Source organism: Ananas comosus, linkage group 1 (genome assembly GCF_001540865.1).
Source record: "Ananas comosus cultivar F153 linkage group 1, ASM154086v1, whole genome shotgun sequence".
Taxonomy (NCBI): Eukaryota; Viridiplantae; Streptophyta; class Magnoliopsida; order Poales; family Bromeliaceae; genus Ananas; species Ananas comosus.
In genome coordinates, this window is record NC_033621.1 from 9863200 (window position 1) to 9884157 (window position 20958).

Genomic DNA, 20958 nt, shown 5'->3' on the forward strand with positions numbered 1-20958 from the left:
GTTGGCGGTCCCTTGAGATTGGACCAGTTATGACTGATTTGTAGCTAATGGTGCATTTATATGTCTACAGAGAGCATGGTATGGATATCAATAATATAACGACATTTAGCTGTAAAGTTTCTTCCATCTTAATTTACTACTCTTTTACCTATCAGTTTATTACTCGTATAAAAAATTTTGTATCAAAATTTTATCTGATTTGACTACTTTTATACCATTAAACTTGCAAACGACACACATCAACAATTAAAAATTATTAATTTTGAATAATTTTCTATCATTAGGTAAATGATACTGAAAAAGCGTAAAATTTATTTTCTAGATACTTCAAATACGCTAGATCAAATCTATCGGAGCTGATCGTTAATTCAGAAATTTAATCATCGAAAACGACTTAGAAGCACGGAGACCTCCGTGCTCCTAATAGCACACAAGTTATTACTCCCTCTAGATACATAACTAGCCTCAATAGTCTCAAGTTATTTCAATTTGCTCAACATACTGTTTCTCAAATTATAATAATGTTGTTCGGTTTGTCAACAAAGCGTCTGCGAGGGAAATCACAGCACACTAACTTACACCCCAAGACGAAATAATTTGCGCATGAAAGAATGCCATAGACAACTTCACTTGATGCATGGGATTCAAAAGAGAAAAAGGAACGCAAACTAAAGCAGATAAGTGAGAATCAGAATTTACAAAGCAACTCAAATCTTTTTCAGCATTGAGAAGAGTTACAACAGTAAAACTGCAGCTATTACAATTTTCATGACTCGAGGTAAAGAGATTTCATATGTACATTCTAAAGAGACTGAACATCATTCCAGATCAGTAGTGACTGCACATTTAACACTGGTAGTATTTATCACCTCCGTTTTAACAAGCCTTGAAATATTAAAACCTTCTGAAACAACAAGTCAGCTAATTGGTAACAAAATGGTACCTGGAATCAACAAAGCTCTCGACATCCCAGAGAAACGACCCGAAAGTAACAGCCTCCAAAATAAGCCTCCTCAATCCTGCAAAGCTTATCTTAATAATCTCATCTTTTGAAGAATCAATAGTCCCTTGTGGCGTGATGACAACCTCTGGCCTCCCAAATAATGCTTCAGTTTGTCTCTCAATAATGCCGAATGCTTCCTTCGACCTAATCGTCGCGTACCTCTGCAGAGTCTCCGAATCAAACGACATGACGTACGATCTTAACGGGCTTGGTTTAAAAGATTGGCTCGGCCCGCCTGCACTAAAACTCAGCCCTTCCATCTCGGGATGAGAACTATCAATAAATGGCATCTCTTGCTTGTTTTCAGTCTCTTCTTCCTCTGGTCCCCATGGAAGGGTTTTCATCGACTTCTCGAGTTGAAATCGTTGATCCACTCGCTTGAGAAAGTACCCATACATTACAGAGGCAGCGTAGACCTGGCCCACACGAAGCTTGCTAATCGGTGCAACAGAGCTCGGGTCGGGTAACCGCTGACCCAAGATGAGAGCCAAATGGTTCTTGATCATCTCATATGCCTCGGAAGAATGGAGCTTCTCGAATTTCTCCTCCGTTGAGGACCATTGGTCAACATTTTTAGAAGGGTCGACCGATTGGGATAGAGCTGGAACCAAGGAAATTTCAGCTTCCACAAATTTTTGGACAACCAAGGCGTAGAGTATCTCCTCTAAAGCCCTTTTCCTTTCTTTAGCTTTCACCTCCGCGATTCTCCTATATTTTAATACCAATCCAAAAAAATTTAAAATTTCCTCTACACAACAAATCCCTAGTTTAAATATAGATTTGAGACATATGAACCTAAGCTGCATAGCTGAGCTTTAAAATTTTGATTTTGGCAACTGGCATTGCAATAATTATACTCTCTGCTGCTTAACAGATATTCTGCAGCTTTGCTGATGGAAATACTAAACCTTGTTTGTCTAGGGAATAGGTACTTCAATGTAAATCTTCGCTAGATACAATTATACTAATAATCATCTATTCTAGGAAAACAGGGATCATGCCAAAGATGAAACTTATGCCTTGTTAGTATTGTAGCCACTATTTTCTTACTTTTTTTTTAAATGGAATTCTATGCAAAAGACTGCAGGAGAGAATGATGGATTGCCTGGACACCTGCACCAAAGATGTTTGCTAGGCAACAAAAAGAAAAACCTTTAGGCGCTGTTTGGTTCGGGGATAACGAACATTGAGATATATTTTTATTTTTCTATGTTAGCTTATTATTCTGGGGTAGTCAAGAACAAAAGTAAAAATATGTTTGGTTTGTAATGTCGTTATTATCAGGATTAACAGAAATTGAATTTGTTTAATTTTATGAAATAATAAAGAATCGTGAAAAAAAAAGTAGTGGTTGAATTTAATATATAAAATATAATTTAATGAAAATAATTTATTCGAAAATTAATTTTATTATATTACTTAAGTAAAAATTATAATATGTATTAATATAGTGTAATCAATAATTTTTATAATAAAAATAATTTATTATAATATGTAATATAGCATTTCTACATAATTTACTTTAATTCAATATATAATCTTAATTAATACAGCTTGGAATTAAACCTTGCAATAGCATTATTCCACCAAAAAGGGTGAGATAGTTTATCCCAATTATCTCGGGATGACCCAGAATAACAAGGTCTGATCGGGATGGCCAAAAAACACCCCATGTGGTAAAATAGCAGGAATAACATTCATTATCCCCGCTTTATCCTCAAGCCAAAAGGGGTGGGGCGTTAAAGAACCATTATTTGCTTCTTTGTTTTTTGAAAGCCGTCGTGTCGCTAGCGTAGAGCCAAAGTTCGTTGCGAGCTAACTAACAACAACAACAGAAAAGTGCATGTGCCGGCATGTCCAATCACGGAGAATTTCTGCTTGAAAAGAATGGTAGCAACATCAAAGAAGGGCTTATTAAAGGTTTTCTTTCCTTTTTCTTTTTTTTTTTTCCCCTTTTCTTCTTATTTATTTATAAAATCAAATTCCATATTGTTCGATGCTCCGACGGATCATGGTGACAGAAAATCTAAATAAAATTAGTGATGAATTTTTTTTTTCTTTTCCCCCTTTCTAAAGAAAAGTGACACAATGGCTTAAATTCTAACAGAAATTGGCAGGATAGTTTTTCCAATTTAGTTTAAAGCTCAGATACGCACTTAATGCACCATAATTCAGCTAGGTTACTATGATTTTAAGCTAAAACATGTTAAGAAGTAATTACTTGAAAATTTTCGTTTCTACCTGTGCAAGACGAGTTCGTTTCCGGAAGGCGTCGGCGGCTCCTCATTCTTCTTCTCGGCATCGCGATCGGTTTGGAGCTGCTCGAGCTGTTGCTCGACGGCGGCGGGGAGGAGGTGGGGGTGAGTGACGAGCATCTGCGACAGGAACTGCCCGAACGGCGACTCCAATCGCAGGGGAGCGATCGGAGACGACGATGGATTATCCGACGAGGAGGGCGAGGACAACGATGATGAAACCCTAATCGCACTTCTCCTACACGGTCCTCCAAATGGCCTCTGCGACCGCTTCAGCACCGAAATCGAGCCAAAACCCTATCAAAGACGAATCAATACACACCAAATTTAGAACAGGAAAAAGAAATGAGAAGCATAATCATATACATACCTTGATCGATCTGGTGGGGAAATGGGGTTTCGGATCGAAGGAGAGGAGATCGCGGCGGGCGAAATCGGGAGCTCGGGAGAGGTAAAGAGGAAGAGGAGGAGATCGAAGCGCCGCTGCAGTTTCCATGGATCGAGATCTCCTAGATTCAGAGAAACTGGGGAGGGGGAGTGAATAAGATCAGATCCAAACCCTAGATTAAGGGGAGAAATCGATCAAAAATACCTGAAATTAGGGTTTGATGATCGATCAAATGAATTGAAATGGGATGGGGAATTGGGGATCGAAGTAGACGAATATATGAAGAAGAAGAAGAAGAAGAAGAAGAAGGGTTTTACACGGCCCTCACGTTGAACGAATTTGGCAGCTTGGGGATTATTTATTTGTACTGTGTGGTGACAGCGTCGACAAGAAGAAGATTTTGGTGCAGTAGTTGGACTTTATTACGAAACAGTTAATGTTATAATTTTTTTAAATTATTAATTTTAATTATTTAATTTTGTCTAATTTGTATTTGTATAAAAAATTTATCAGTTTTGTATTTAGGTATAAACGAGCCACTACGGTGGAACTTTTTAGTGTACTAATTAACTAAAATGTTTTTATTTTTTCTTTATTTTTTTCGTTCGTTCGTTCGTCTTTTTTCTTTCACTTTTGATTCATCTTCTTTCTCGCTGCTTCTTTCTTTTCTTCTCTTTCAGTTTCCTCTCCCTTTTTCTTTTCCACCTTCCACACGTCGACGCCGCGCTTCATTCTCTTATTTCGCCCCTACTTCGGTCGACGCCGACTTAAATATGGCACAGATTGGCTGCGGCGAAGTATATGGCCGCGGACGGCAGTGGCAACGAGGGTGCCGTAAGATTTGAGGACGACAGGGAGAAAGAGTGCGTCGAGCGGGGATGGTGACTGCGGCAGAGAGGGAGGGAGGAAGGGGACACAATAATAATAAAAAAAAAGATATAAAGGTTGTAAAGAAAGAAAGAAGAAAGAATAAAAATAAAATATAAAAAAATTCTTCCGAAAAATTATTATGTGCTGTGGCCACTATAGGAAAGACCAAAAGCAAAAAATAAAGAAAAAGAAGGCGAAATTACTGTTTGGAATTAAAATTATACTTTTTAAAATAAAATTTGTACGATTTGATATTTTGAGATAAAATTTGTACTATTTAAAATAAAAGTTACACTCTTTATGACGAAAGCTGCATAATTTAAAATTATTTAAAATTAGATTATATAATATGAAATAAAGATGGTAATTTTCGAGGCGAATGATTGAATTATATTTTTATGCACATACATCTGAAAAATAAATAATATAATTACATAAATAAAAATTATTTACTGTATTCTAGTCCTACTAAAATTTGAGCCGGAATATAATTTAATTTTTCATTATTATTATTATTATTATTATTATTATTATACCACACGAAAGGTTCCTCTGGTAAATGTTAGAATATTAGTGATGGCGACATGTTGGTCGCTTTGCATGAGTAATTTGTGGATCTTTGTACTTTCGTGAGAGAAAGAGAAATCACTATTGGATTTGACAACAAAAACCGAGTTCCGAGCTCTCCGCCACCACTAACACACTTCGAACGCACGAATATCGCACAGTGGGGCAACCAAGTTTGTGGTCTCTTTTAATTACTGTTGCACTCTAATGATGTCAAAGTAGTCCACGACGAGGCAAGATATACACCTCAAGTTTTTTATTTTTTATTGTTCTTCTCAAAAATAGAGGATGAGACCAAAAAGAAAGCAAATTTTTATTTGGAGACTTGAACTTGCACATCTTGTTTGGCTAGTTTAAATTCTAGAATTCCAGAAAATTACAAGCATGCAAATTATTTATTTGTCAACAAAATATTAAACAGAAAAATAATTTTTTTAAGGTCAATTTGCATAAAACATTCATAAATTTTAAGCTTTTGCAAAAGTGATTGCCGGCGCCTCGTACGTGGAGGGGCAATCTTGCTTCTAGGACAGTGCAATCGCACGCCTCGACTCACAGGCTCCATCTAATCCTTTATTCTCTATAGTTTTTATTTATTTCGTTCTTAATCAACGTTTCTAAAAACAGTGGATAAGTTGTTTTCAAACAAAACTGTTTATACAAATATTTGACTACAGATTTCGAAAGAGAACTAGCTTTTCCAACACTCCTTGGACCTGAGGCATCATGGTTACTTCACATGTACGTAGATTGCTACTGTTTGACTGTACTAATACTTAGACTCTAATCATTGGTCTACGTCTGGTACTGATTGGCTGTAGTAGTTTATATGGGAAGGCATGTGAATGCGCAATAAGGAATTCAACACTCTCAATAGTGAGAGAGAATATCCTATGTAGATTATCGAACTTGACTCGGAAAATCCTTGACCAGGGTACGTGGTGTGTGGAAAGAGTTTCTAGCTGTGTTACTATATTGAGTCAATTTTAGATATTCTAGTCATATGATCGAATAATAAGATTTGGCGAGTAACCATAATTTTAGTTCAATCGGGGCGTTGTGTGTTGGAAGGAATTAATCACACGGTAACGGTTAGCGGAAAGATTCATTTTTCATCATCATTCTGAATTGCCGTGATATACTGCTAGGTGTCACTCGCGGACAGTGAGAAAAGTAAAATTAATTTAAATAAATTATTTTATAGATTAGAAGAGTTCTAATTCAATATTGAAGAGTTTGATATTGAATTCCACCGCCGAATGATAATGGACCTACGTGGTCACACACAATAGGAATTGTGTGCATCCAATTTGATAAGATGAGTCTAATTAATATACTAAACAGTTTAGTTGAAATAGTGAGAATCATGATTTGATTTAATCTCTAATTAGATTAAAGAATAATTAAATATTCATATATTATTATGACCTAATATTCTAATTAGATTAGATTTAAATATGAATTTTTAATTTAATGGATAAGATCTAATTAAATTAAAGAGAGAGATAAAGATAAAATATCTATATGGATAAGCATAAATTTATTTTTACTTATCCTATGTGGCAACTAATTGGAAATGATCCAATTAGTAGACAACTAATTGGATGTGATCCAATCAGTTGCAACAGGTAGTGGGATGTGCTGGTTTGTATGGCTTTAATTAGATCGTGGGATCTAATTAGTTGCAACAGATCGTAAGATGTACATAAGGCGCGGCTTTATTAGTAGTTATCAGAGTGACTACGTGAGGAGATATATATAATAACTTTACGAGAGGGATTTAATGATCGCCTCTTGAGAAGTATCAGATTATCCATCTCTGTCTATTATCCTTCGTGAAAATTAGTAAATCTCACAAAAGGGAACGTAGATATCAGAAGACTGCTAGCACTGTCTTTTGTAATCTGTGACTCATCTGTTTCGTGCGACGGAAGGCGTTGGATTTGCATCAATTCCGTGTGGATACGCGTAGAGGCCGGGCACGTGCGCGGCTAATCGGAATTTCAGTTTCAACCGTACAGTAGATCAAGAGATCTTAATTGGTCCGAGGTGATGTAGCCTAAACTTCAAATCTGTTTAGGTTAAATTATTATTTTACATTGTAACATGAGAATGATCCGCCAGCACTGGATTGATTTGTTTTTGTTTTGGTTCATATGTGATATGGATTTTTGTTTTTCAAAATTACTATTTTAATTTCTGCTGCGATTCTTTTGTGCCGGATAAATTCTTACAGTGGTATTAGAGCCAGGTTCTCATGTTCTATGTAAAATACTAATGATCTGTATGGTTTGATTAAAATTTTGGAACCTTTTACGATTAGATCGATATTGTTGTTTTTAAATTGCACGTATTGTGATTTATTGGTTTTACACCATAAAATATATACGTGGAGATTTGAGAAAAACATATTATTGAGTTCCAAAATTTTAATCGATGTTTAGATCGATTTGGTTATTATTTTCTGCATAGTTTTAAGATGGGTGATGATCATGGACCTTAGACATCTGTGATGTGATTATGGATGTATTTGTAATTTGATTATGGATGTATAATTTTGATTACAAAGGGCCTGCGTGCCACTTTTATTGGGATCTGCGAATCCTTGTATTTTTTATTAGATAAAATTAGGATTATTTGGAGAAGAATCCACATCAAGCGTTGATGAATTGGCGTCGCAAATCGTGATGGCATCAAAAGGATGTATCAGATCCAATAGAAGAAGATGGCTAAATATTTGCAAAAGTTGAGAATATGTGTGTATCACCGTATTGACCGATTTGACTCATCGGCTCGAGTCGAATCAGAAAAGTCCATGATCATCCCTAAGCTATGCAATTTATTTTTGTGTATGTGATACGTGTGTTTTATTTTATATGAGATATAACATGTGATGGTGAGACCGATATATTTTAAAAGTTTTTAAACCCCCTATAAAATATTAAGTTGAAACGAAGGGGCATTTGATGTTCTATCGTGGCCTTCCACCGATCACAAGATGTAGCATAGTTTCAAGCATTGAGTAGTTATGCATGGTCCCATGGGGCTACTTGTGTTTGAACTATGCGAACATCTTGACATAGAATGCTACAATATGGCATTATCAATGGATTCAATAAACTGTCCGGTGAGGGTCTTTTGATAATTCCATATTTGTAGGAGAGGAGGATTAGACTTAACTAAGGTTGTTGCGCCAAGAAACCGTCCGGTGAGGCGTAAAAATCTTAGAGGCCAAAGGACGATTGGATTGCACATAAGATGTGTCGAAGTAAGATGTTACCCGTTTATTAAATTACGATTTTTCAAGAAACTGTCTGGTGAGATAAATCATAATTTATGAAACCCCAATCACCACTAAGAAATCTAACGGATGAGGATTTCCGTCTTTCTACTTAGGGAGTATAGAAATTCGATAAAATTAGTGGGAGGAACCTTTTAAATTGAAAGACCCTAGTTTAATAGGTTAAAAAGAAAAATACTCATCTGACTAAAATCTCTACTTTCTGCAGACAAAATGAATGCCTCTAACCCTTTTTCTTGCCTAATGGAATCTAACCGATTAACCGGTCCAAATTTCCAAGGCTGGCTACGTAACCTAAAAATTATTTTAGGTATTGAAAAGCTTGATTATGTTCTTCAAACTCCAATTCCCGAGCTTATCGCTGAGGCCACATTTGAAGAAGTTGAGGAGAGAGACAAGTGGGTTGATGATGACCAGCGTGTCAAATATTACATGCTGATCTCTATGTCAAATGAGTTGCAACGACAGCATGAGAACTATGCTTGAGCATATGAGATGCTTCCGCACTTACAAGAGTTGTATGGTGCACAAAGCCGAACCGCAAGATATGAGATATCAAAGCGATTGTTTAAGGCTCAGATGACTCCAGGCACGTTAGTTAGTGAACATTGTCTTAAAATGATTGATGATATGGAGCAACTGATAAACCTCGGCTTGAACTTGGACGCAGACTTGCAGATCGATCTAGTTCTACAGTCTTTGCCAGAATCGTTCCCTCATTTCGTAATGAACTTCAACATGAATAAAATTCATGCCACTTTGTCCGAGCTCATGAATATGCTAGTCACAGCGGAAAGCACGTTGAAAACAAACGGGATGGCAATGGCGACGGGATGGCAATGGCGGTTGAAAGAACTTCAAAAGGAAAGTTCAAAGGAAAGAAAAAGTTTCCTAAGTTCAAGTCATCGGGTGGAGTGAAGCAAGCCAATTTTAAGAAATCCGACAAAGGCAAGGTTAAAGGAAAATGTTTCCATTGCGGAAAGGATGGGCATTGGAAGAGAAATTGTAAAAAATATCTTTCTAGCCTAAAAGAAAAATTGAAGGAGGGGCCTTCTGAAGATACGAACGAAATGCTCATCGTTGAGGCCAATATGATTGGCTCTACTTCTTCTTGGGTATTAGTTTCTGCATGCACCATATATCTTTGTAATTCATTGCAGGATCTAAGGGAAGTAGAACACTGAAGGACTGCGAGGTGACCCTACGTGTGGGTAATGGAGCAAGCGTTGCTGTATTAGCCTTAGGGAGCTGTTCTTTTGAGACTTCCATCTGGACATATTTTAGAATTAGAGAATTGTTATTATTCTTCTTTAGTTGTTAGGAATTTGATTTCTGTTACAACTTTAGTTCGAACTGGTTATCGTTTTAATTTTGAAACTAATGGTTGTTTTATTTATTTCCAAAATAAATTGATAGCTACTGGTAGTTTAGTTAACAATCTCTACTTTCTAAAACTGGATGGAAATGTTGCTAATATTGAACATAAAGAGAATAATTCTCAAATCAAGAGACCTAGAGATAATAGTCTGAACCAAAAGTATCTATGGCACCTTCGACTAGGTCACATTGCAGAAAATAGGATAAACCGACTAGCCAAGGATGGGCACTTGGGAACTTGTGCTTTAGAATCCTATCCAATTTGTGAGTCTTGTCTTCAAGGCAAAATGGCCAAGTCACCCTTTGTTGGACAAAGAGAGCGAGCCACAGAGTTACTTGCCCTTGTGCACTCAGACGTGTGTGGACCGTTTAGTGAAACGGCTCGGGATGCTTATCTTTACTTTGTAACTTTTACCGATGATCATTCACGGTATGGGTTTGTGTTTCTTATGAAACACAAGTCTGAAACCTTTGAAAAGTTCAAAGAGTTCAGATATGAAGTAGAGAAGCAGATAGAAAAAAGTATTAAGGCTCTTCGATCAGATCGAAGAGGCGAATACCTTAGTGCTGAATTTTTAAATTATCTCAAAGAAAACGGTATCCTCTCGCAATGGACACCTCCTGGAACTCCGGAATTGAATGAAGTTTCAGAAAGAAGGAATCGTACTTTATTAGATATGGTACGATCGATAATGAGCTTCATAGACTTATCTTTATTTCTTTGGGGTTATGTTCTATTAACTGCAGCCTATATTCTAAATAGGGTGCCTTCAAAATCTGTTCCTTGTACTCCGCATGAGATGTGGTTAGGCAAAAAACCGGGTCTCAATCATTTAAGGATTTGGGGATGCTCAGCTTTTGTTAAAAAACTTAAAACAGATAAATTGGAGGCTAGATTGGATAAAGGATGATTTATTGGTTATCCTAAGGAGTCTATGGGATACTATTTTTATCTTCAAAATGAACAAAACGTGATTGTTAGCCGGCATGCAATATTTTTGGAAAAAGAGTTTATCCAAGAAGGTGGTGCCGGAAAGGAGATAGTGCTCAAAGAGATGGTCTCAAATGAGCAAACAATTTCTCTAGAACAATCTGAACAAGCTATTCAAACTGAACCCACTATTACACAATTACCTCGAAGATCTGGTAGAATATCCCAACCTCCAGAGAAATATCGAGATTTCGTTATGGAATGCACAAAGGAAATGTTCCTCATTGGCGATAGTGATCGCAGGGATGATCCTACTAGTTACGAAGAGGCGATGTTAGACATCGACTCAATAAAATGGCAAGAAGCTATGAAGTCCGAAATGGACTCAATGTATACCAATCACGTATGGACTCTTGTTGATCCGCCAGAAGGTATAGTACCTGTTGGTTGTAAATGGATTTTCAAGAAAAAGATTGGTGTGGATGGAAAAGTAGAGACATACAAGGCGAGACTTGTAGCAAAAGGCTACAGTCAACGAGAAGGTCTCGACTATAAAGAAACGTTCTCTCCTGTGGTCATGCTTAAATCCATTCGAACGTTGCTTGCCATAGCCGCATACTATGACTATGAAATCTGGCAAATGGACGTAAAAACTGCTTTCCTCAATGGATTCATAGAGGAGGACATATATATGCAACAGCCTAAGGGGTTTGTGTCTGATAGCCATAAGCATAAAGTATGTAAGCTTCAGAGGTCCATTTATGGATTGAAGCAGGCTTCGAGGAGTTGGAACATACGGTTCAATGATGCAGTCAAAACGTTTGGCTTCGTGAGAAATCAAGATGAACCTTGTGTTTACAAAAAGACTAGTGGGAGCCAACTTGTCTTTCTCGTATTGTACGTAGATGATATTCTTTTGATTGGAAATGATGCTGGTTTGATGACCTCTGTCAAGGTTTGGTTGTCCCAGAATTTCTTAATGAAAGATCTAGGAGAGGCAGCCTATATCCTTGGAATTAAGGTCTATAGAGATAGATTTAAGAGATTGATCGGTTTGTCAACAGCAGATGTACATAGAAGATGTGTTGAAAAGGTTCAATATGGAAAATTCCAAAAGGGGTCTTCTTCCTCGTAGACATGGAATTAATCTTTCCAAGATGATGTGTCCTAAAACACCTGAGGAAAGAGAGCGTATGAGCAGAATTCCCTATGCTTCCGCAATAGGAAGTCTTATGTACACTATGCTATGTACAAGACCAGATATCGCATATGCCATAAGTGTTACGAGCAGATATCAGTCCAATCTAGGTGAAGAACACTGGACTGCTGTGAAGAATATCCTTAAGTACTTGAGAAGAACTAAGGATTTGTGTTTAGTGTATGGTGGAAATGAGCTAACGTTAAAAGGCTTCACAGATTCAGACTTCATGTCAGATGTTGATGATAGAAAGTCAATATCAGGATATGTCTTTACATTGAATGGTGGGGCTATCATTTGGAAGAGTTCCAAACAGAATACAACAGCAGATTCCACCACTAAAGCAGAGTACATTGCAGCATCTGAGGCATCAAAGGAGGCAGTTTGGCTTCGAAAATTTGTCACGGAACTAGGAGTGGTGCCTTCTATTGAGGAGCCAATGCCACTTTATTGTGACAATAATGGAGCTATAGCGCAAGCTAAAGAACTGAGGTCTCACCAGAAGTCCAAGCATATAGATCGGCGCTACTACATCATCCGACAATTTATAGATGAGCGTCAGATTGTTGTGCAGAAAGTAGCATCCGTAGACAATATAGTGGATCCCCTTACTAAGCCGCTCACACTTCAAAAGCTGGATGTGCATTTAGAAAGAATGGGTATGAGATACATGAGCGATTGGCATTAGTGTAAGTGGGAGATTGTTAGTGATATACCCTAAAGCCAATCGGTGACATAGGCTTGTGAACATATTAAGTATTTTTCTTAATTAATAAAGAGCAAGTTTTATTCATATTTATTGTTAGCAGTACAATACATTTATATGAATCGTCCATTGAATCTTCGTTAAGAAAATATATTCCTAAGAGTTAGGAATTTGAGATATATATTTCTTTGTACAAGATTCTTAAATGCTCCTAGCCATAGGAATATCATAAGGACGATGATATTTCCGGATAGGCCGGTGTATGCTATATTTCTAAGTTGAGGTGACGAATCTCAAGTCATTAGTGTAGAGACACTAAAATAAGCATGTAGGTGCTTGTTAGCGAACAAGTACACTGAGCATGACCATTTAGTTGAGCAGTCACATTGTTCCATATTCGCTAGTGACTTATTCTTTGCTACAGTTGTGTGAAGTACTTCTTGGACTTGAGGCATCATGGTTGCTTCACATGTAGATTGTTACTGTTTGACTGTACTAATACTTAGACTCTAATCATTGGTCTACGTCTGGTACTGATTGGCTGCAGTAGTTTATATGGGGAGGCATGTGAATGCACAATAAAGAATTCAACACTCTCAATAGTGAAAGAGAACGTCCTATGTAGACTATCGAACTTGACTCGAAAAATCCTTGGCCAGGGTACGTGGTGTGTGGAAAGAGTTTCCAGCTGTGTTACCATATTGAGTCAGCTTTAGATATTCTAGTCATATGATCGAATAGTAAGATTTGGCGAGTAACCATAATTTTAGTTTGATCAGGGCGTTGTGTGTTGGAAGGAATTAATCACACGGTAGCGGTTAGCGGAAAGGTTCATTTTCATCACCATTCTGGATTGTCGTGATATACTGCTATGTGTCACTCGCAGACAGTGAGAAAAGTAAAAATAATTTAAATAAATTATTTTATAGATTAGAAGAGTTATAATTCAATATTGAAGAGTTTGATATTGAATTTCACTGCCGAATGATAATGGACCTACGTGGTCACACACAATAGGAATTGTGTGCATCCAATTTGATAAGATGAGTCTAATTAATACACTAAACAGTTTAGTGGAAATAGTGAGAATCATGATTTTATTTAATCTTTAATTAGATTTGAGATTAAATATTCATAGATTATTATGAGATAATATTCTAATTAGATTAGATTTAAATATAAATATTTAATTTAATGGATAAGATCCAATTAAATTAAAGAGAGAGATAAAGATAAAATATCCATATGGATAAGCATAAATTTATTTTTACTTATCCTATGTGGCAACTAATTGGATATGATCCAATTAGTATGACAACTAATTGGATGTGATCCAATCAGTTGCAACAGGTAGTGGGATGTGCCGGTTTGTACGGCTTTAATTAGATCGTGGGATCTAATTAGTTGCAACAGATCGTAAGATGTACATAAGGCGCGGCTTCATTAGTAGTTATCAGAGTGACTACGTGAGTAGATATATATAATAACTTTACGAGAGGGATTTAATGATCGTCTCTTGAGAAGTATCAGATTATCCATCTCTCTCTATTATCCTTCGTGAAAATCGGTAAATCCCACAAAAGGGAACGTAGATATCAGAAGACTGCTAGCACCGTCTTTTGTAATCTCCGACTGATCTGTTCCGTACGACGGAAGGCGTTGGATCTGCATCAATTCCGTGTGGATACGCGTAGAGGCCGGGCACGTGCGCGGCTAATCGGAATTTCAGTTTCAACCGTACAGTAGATCAAGAGATCTTAACTGGTCCGAGGTGATGTAGCCTAAACTTCAAATCTGTTTAGGTTAGATTATTATTTTACATTGTAACATGAGAATGATCCGCCGGCACTGGATTGATTTGTTTTTGTTTTGGTTCATGCGATTCTTTTGTGCCGGATAAATTCTTACACCAATACCGTGGAGGTCGCTGCGGCGCTGCAGCCTCGGAGCAGGGGGTCCTTAGCGGCATCGTCGTGAGGACCGTGGACGTTGGCAAAGAGGGGTGACAAAAAAAAATTATAGAAGAAGGAAGAAAAAAAAATAAAGACAAAGAATTATAGAAAAAGAAAGATGAAGATGAAATTGAATCGTTAAAATAAAATTGCATTATTTTAAAAAAATATTGCAGTATTATGGACATAAGTTGTACTACTTAAGATATAAACTGCACCATTTAAGATAAAAATTACACTATTTAAACGAAAATTGTACTTTTTGGAAGATATTTATATTTTTTTTTCTCTTATTATACTATTTCAAATGCAAACTGCATCATTTAAGATGAAAGTTAGACTTTTTAAAAGAAAGTTGCACTCTCTGATAGCTCCTCTTCTTGCACTCTTTGAGATATAAACTGCATACCTTTAAAGGGTGTAGTTTAAGAGGAGAAATAGTGTAATAAGAGGAGAAACAGTGCAACAAGAGGAGAAACAATGCAACAAAAGGAGAAACAGTATAAATATCTCTTAAAGGGGGCAGTTTACATCTCAAAGAGTGTAAGAAGAGGAGAAATAGTGTAGATATCTCTCAAAGAGTGCAACTTTCGTTTAAAGAGTGTAACTTTCATCTTAAATGATGCAATTTATATCTGAAAGAGTGCAATGAGAGGAGAAACAGTGTAAATATCTTTCAAAGAGTGCAATTTTTATTTAAAGAATGTAATTTTTATCTTAAAAGATACAGTTTACATTTTAAGTAGGGCAACTATGTCTATAATAGTGCAACATTTTTTTAAAACAGTGCAAGTTTATTTTAATGGTGCAATTTCATCTTCATTTTTTTTCTATAATTTTTTGTCTTTATTATTATTTTTCTTCTTCTATAATTTTTTTTGGTCACCCCTCTTTGCCAACGGACACGGCACCGGCGACGACGTCGCTAAGGACCCCCAGCTCCGAGGTTGTTGCGCCGCAGCGACCTCCACGGTATCAGCGTTGGCGAAGATGCATCGTCGTCGGAGGCGGCAGAGGAGGAGGGAGAGGGAGAGGACGAGAAGGGCGGGGAAGGGCGAGAGAGGCATCGTCATCGGAGACGGTGGAGGAGAGTTGGAGAGAAAAAAAAAAAGTGTCGCGGCACGGCCTCAGCGAGGTCGGAGGCAAGGAAGATGGGGGGTGCATGGGCGAGTAGTGGATTTTGCAAAATCTGGTCCGAATCTGCAAAATCGAAAAAGGGCCCCAATTTTGCAAAAGCGCAAATCTAGTGGATTTTTTATGCAAATTGGCCTTTTTTTTAACTTACAAATTTTATTTTAAAGTAATTGTTATATATCACTTAGCATGAACAACTCATAATATTTTTTTTTTTTGAGAGATAGGTAGCATGCTACTCGTTTCGTTTATTTTATTTAGAAATAAATTTAGCTAAAAATGTGAATCGACTAGAATTTGAACTCGGGATCTCGGATACTAACCTCGAAGCCTTTTGCCACTTGGGCTAGGAATGGTCGATGTCTTATAAAAATTTTAAACAGAAGTCTTGCAACTAATATATTAAATTATATAGAATTAATGTATTAAAAAATATAATAGGACAATAACACCAAATTAAGACTTAGTCGAGATGATGGTATTGAAAATTTTGAAGGAAAAAAAAAAGCGGAGAAAGTTTGTGACAGTTTTGAACATAGAGATTTTGATTAAAATATAGACGCATGAACGAATGGGAAAAGATTTTGATATCTTTATTAATAAACTTTGTTCGTGTAGAAAATGATTTTTTTTATAAATCTTTGCAGATCTTTAAGATTCCAAATGTGTCAAAGTTATAGAGTTTGTTTTAGGAGTTATAAAATTATAATTTTGTATTTTGTTTGGATTTTTCACGCAAAAAGTTTATTGTTTTAGTGATAACAAAAAATTTCAATTTTTATTTTTCGTGAGTTGAGCATTGTGAGTGTTTTTATATAATTTTTAAATTTTGTCATGAAATTGCTAAAGTAATAAATTGATACGAATTTTAGTGTTGGCTTATTTCGTGACGAGTTGTGACACGTAGAGTTGAGTCGGAGTCTTGAAGGCCGAAAGATGAAAAGATCAAGATCGAAAACTCAAAGACTGAAAAAATAAAGCACACGAATCTAGGTAAATTTACATAAAGTTATTGGTGATTTATATATATATAATTTAGTATTTGAAAGCAATTAAAAATTGGATTGACTGATTTTTATTCTTTACTAAAGTTTTCCTCGCGTCAAGATCCGGATCGTGAAAGGGTGATAATCTGTCATGTACAGATGATCCAAACCCTATGGAGGATTCGAATCCCGAACAGCAGAATTTGCTGTTCCGATGACAAGATTCCGAACCCTGTCCAGAATATGGATTTCGAGAGGCATAATTTCTATAAACGCAGCCAGGATCCGAACCTTGTTTTGGATCCAGATCCCAAACCCAAACCTGACGCAGATTTTTTAAAATTAGTTTTTCAATCCTAATCTAATTCTAATTACTTTCAAAACTATAAATAAGATGTAATGGTGTTTCTAAAATGTGAAAAATAATTACTTTTTAGATATCCTAAAAACTTGTGGGTTGCTTCTTCTCTCATCTTCTACATCAGGTTTCTCTCAAATTAATTTTTAGTGTCCTAAATTTTGATATTCTTCTAAATTTAATTTGAGATTTGTTTAGAAATATTTTCTACAGATTTTTTCATGATTCTCAAAGCAAGAAATCACCATCAACCCTATTATTCGTTTTCCGGACGAAATGCACTCGTGGATTCAAGTGGGCATCGTAGCTTTGACATGTTGAAGGTTTCGTGAATTCGAAGTATAGACGTTTCGTGAACTCAGAATGTAACGTTCGTGGATTCGAGTATAGGCATGGACTAGCCGTTGGTGTGCGCGATATTTAAAAAAGATAAAAGAGAGATTTGAGTCCGTGGTGTCTATAATCATCTTATAATTTTTTATTTTTTAGTGGAATATTATCACGTGTTGGTCTCTTGGTTTTTTTACTCTTGGTTGACGTTTTTTCACGTAAATCTTGATATGTTGATTTTACTTTTTGGAATTATTTTTGTTACATTGAGATTTGTATTTTTGGCCTATAAATCTATTTACCTCTCACAAGATATTTAATAGATTCTAAATAAATTCTTGGTTCCCAACTCTAACAAGTTTTTCTAAACTTGCTGTTTGGTATTGTAAGATAATGGACTTCAATTTATTTGAAAAAAGTTTGTGGACAATTGACTCGCATCCACTTACCATAATATGAGGTCGGATTCGGCGAGAACCAAATATATAATTGATAATAGAAGAGAAAAAGTAATCACATTGAAATAATTATTATTTTGCCTCAAATAACAAAACAAAAAAGAATTTACTTTAACTCTGATTTTAAACCAAATAAAAATTTTTAGCTCGAAATAAATTTAACTGAATTATTTTCATTTGAATATCATTGGTTTATATTTTTAATTAGATGCCTAAGAAAGCGTTAAGTTGGTCATTTGATATTTTAAAATTTAAATATTATTTTAATTAAGAATGGTAACAAAAAGATATTCTTGGAAAATCTGTCCAACCCCAATAAACTAATTAAGAGGTTATTTGGTTGCATGCAGTTATATTTATATTGTTATTTTAATTACATATAAATCCAAATTTGATATTTGTTTTAATAAATTTGAATACAACTACTGCAGTTAAAACTATACAAAGAGGCTTAACCATAGTAATTGAAACTACACTGTACAAATTAGTCATATTTTTAATTTCGACAGTAATTTTAAACAAGAAGTAAGCTACATTGGGCTTATCCCACTATCATGCCTCCAGTCCTGCCAATTGGATCCACTCGAGCACGTGCAACAGACCCGTCAAATGGGTACTCCTACCCACACGAAACAGAGAATATGCCAACCATTACATCTAATACATAATATATATTCTCACGTTCCAGATTATAGCGGAAGCTCCAGTTACGTCAACACATGTACAAGAACACATCTTATACATATGAAACATCAATAAAACTTGTCCAAAGAAAGTTACTAATATCCAACAACAATATGTATCAGAGTAGAATGCTGTTATCATACCTCAATAATGTAATTGAAAACTATAAATAATGTATCTCATGCATCAATAGCTGCTGAACAAAATAATATAATAATATCCAATCATAATGATCGACTCAACAGTCAAGTCTAAAATTTAAAATTTAAATATATATAATCGAATGTCCCTAGCCGAAGCGGCAAAATACTTAGTGGTTGGTACCTGAGGTCTCCAATTCAAATCCTAGTTAATTCACATTTCTAGCTAAGTTTATTTTTTTAAAAAATAAACATAGCTAGAAATACCGACCGCCCCTAAAGCAAGTGGCAAAGGGCTTGGTGGTTGGTACCCGAGGCCCAAGTTCGAATCCTAGTTGATTCACATTTCCAGCTAAGTTTATTTCTAAATGAAGTAAACGAAGCAGGTAGCGTGCTACCTATCTCTCAAAAAAAAAAAAAACAAAGCGGGTAGCATACTATTTTTCTCTCCAAAAAAAAAAGAATTGAATTGAAATTTCAAAATTGAATCTAAAATAAAGTTAAAATTTTAAAATTATAGTCTCCAAAATCAAGTATTTGTGTTAGTGGCATTATATTCATACGCCACTAATAAACTACTTAAAATTTGCATTTAACAGCCATTTTAGCGGCATGTTTCTAATGACACTAGTTGATTCACATTGGCGACATTGTTATAAATGTTGCTAATACTTTTAGTAATATTGATATAGACCGCATTTGGTGTTAGATGCTTGTCACGTTTGTGCTCTAGCGAAGTCTACCCGGTACGTGCACAAACCCGGTGTGTGCACTAGGCAATCCCAGTGCACACAAGGCATACTCAACAAGAAGCACGATGTGAACAAAAAATAGTAAAGTTCAAACATTATACATGAGAGAATCAGAGTATACAAGAGATTCTATGAACAAAGTTAAATGAAAAATATAGACCTTTCACAAGATAGACAATATGTATCAATCCAAAAGTACACCTTATGAACACTAAAACGGTCACTATACAAAAGTAAACTAATGCGCCTTTCAAGACAAAAATCAAAAGAAAGATGCCGCGGGTCCACCTCTAGCCACTCTTGTAGGCTTTGGCTAGTCGCTAATCCCTTTCCGTGGCCCCTAACCTGTTCTGCCGTGGAAACCTCTGAAACAAAAGCAAACAAACAAAGGGCATGAGAATTATTAAAAAATAGTTTTCAGTGGGTAAGACGTCGAGAAGAGCGAAATACACTACTAGATTAACTGAGGCAAGATTAGTTGATAGTTGAAATGAAAAGCTAGTATATACGAGCTGAAATATACTTTCTTCTTCAAGCTCCACTCCAAGTCTTAGGAGCAAGCATCCATGGTGGAAAAGAAAAAAAGAAGGAAAAATCCAAGGGAGAAGGAAGGAAGACCCACCTTCTCTTGTTTCCTTCACCCTCTCCAAATGAGAGAAGTAGAGGGGGTGAAATGGGTATAAACCCATTTCCACAAAATCCTAATAGACCCCTCAACAATCAAAAACTTGCGCCTCGTGTGAAATCAACTCTGCACCATTGAGTACCACCACACGAATTGGAGTACTACTGGTACCCTCGGTAATTTCGGTATCCAGAAGCTCAGTCCCGCAAAACTCGAATGTTGGATTTTTTGATTTCTATTGCGTTCCAATACCCGCTTGAATCAGTACGGTACCACGTGAGTCAGTACCGATACTCAGTCGAGTTCTGCAAAACTCGAGGGCTTCTCAAATCCGCGCTCAACTAAGAATTCAGTATCGGTACTCAACACAAAAACTGCAATTTTGTAGATTTTGATGTCAAAATCCGTTCTCGCGCTCTTTAAGCGCCGAAAATAGGTCTACACTCTCGGAACTTCAACCAAAACTTCCAGAAAAGCTTAAAATACTATTCTCACTCTAGAATTCTGCAATTTGTTAACGTTCAGTGTGCTACAATGCTGATAAAACTTTTAGCGACATTCATTGATCTATTAGCAACGTAAATAAAAATCACTAATGACTACTTTTCTAGTAGTGACAGTTATAGTCACAAACTATCTATCACTGTCTATTGATTATTAGGGCAATATCATATAATACTAATAGTAAAAAATATGAATGTCTCAAAATAGGTAGGTGTCAAAATTTCACTATTATCTCAACTATATCAACAGCTCATCTCATTGGCTAAACAATAATAATATGGGCATAGAAGTTAGTCCGCTAATTTTGACAATACGGAATCCACCTATATTACATATCTAAGAAACAAACGATAGTCAAGATAGTATAACACACTGAACCATTGCAAATAGCGAGGTTCGAGTGTTTGATCTGTATTCCGAGCTTTACCAGTTATTCTGG

The 20958-nt window shown here is 36.0% G+C and overlaps 1 protein-coding gene across 1 annotated transcript; it reads right to left on the reverse strand.

Moving 5' to 3' along the window:
• Window positions 670-4010, reverse strand: LOC109716400 (UV-B-induced protein At3g17800, chloroplastic-like). Its single transcript, XM_020241831.1, has 4 exons — window positions 3851-4010; window positions 3629-3782; window positions 3245-3555; window positions 670-1711 (listed from the first exon to the last, which is right to left on the reverse strand). Exons 2-4 carry the CDS (start codon window positions 3752-3754, stop codon window positions 922-924), a joined length of 1227 nt encoding a protein of 408 aa, XP_020097420.1. The 5' UTR covers window positions 3755-3782; window positions 3851-4010; the 3' UTR covers window positions 670-921.

What these genes read in the sequence shown, in the direction of transcription:
- LOC109716400 (XM_020241831.1), bottom strand. Translation starts at nt 3,754, where the DNA reads ATGGAAACTGCAGCGGCGCTTCGATCTCCTCCTCTTCCTCTTTACCTC. An exon ending in TCCCCACCAGATCGATCAAG is followed by an intron (nt 3,556 to 3,628) that starts GTATGTATATGA and finishes CGTCTTTGATAG; the next exon opens with GGTTTTGGCTCGATTTCGGT. An exon ending in AACGAACTCGTCTTGCACAG is followed by an intron (nt 1,712 to 3,244) that starts GTAGAAACGAAA and finishes ATTAAAATATAG; the next exon opens with GAGAATCGCGGAGGTGAAAG.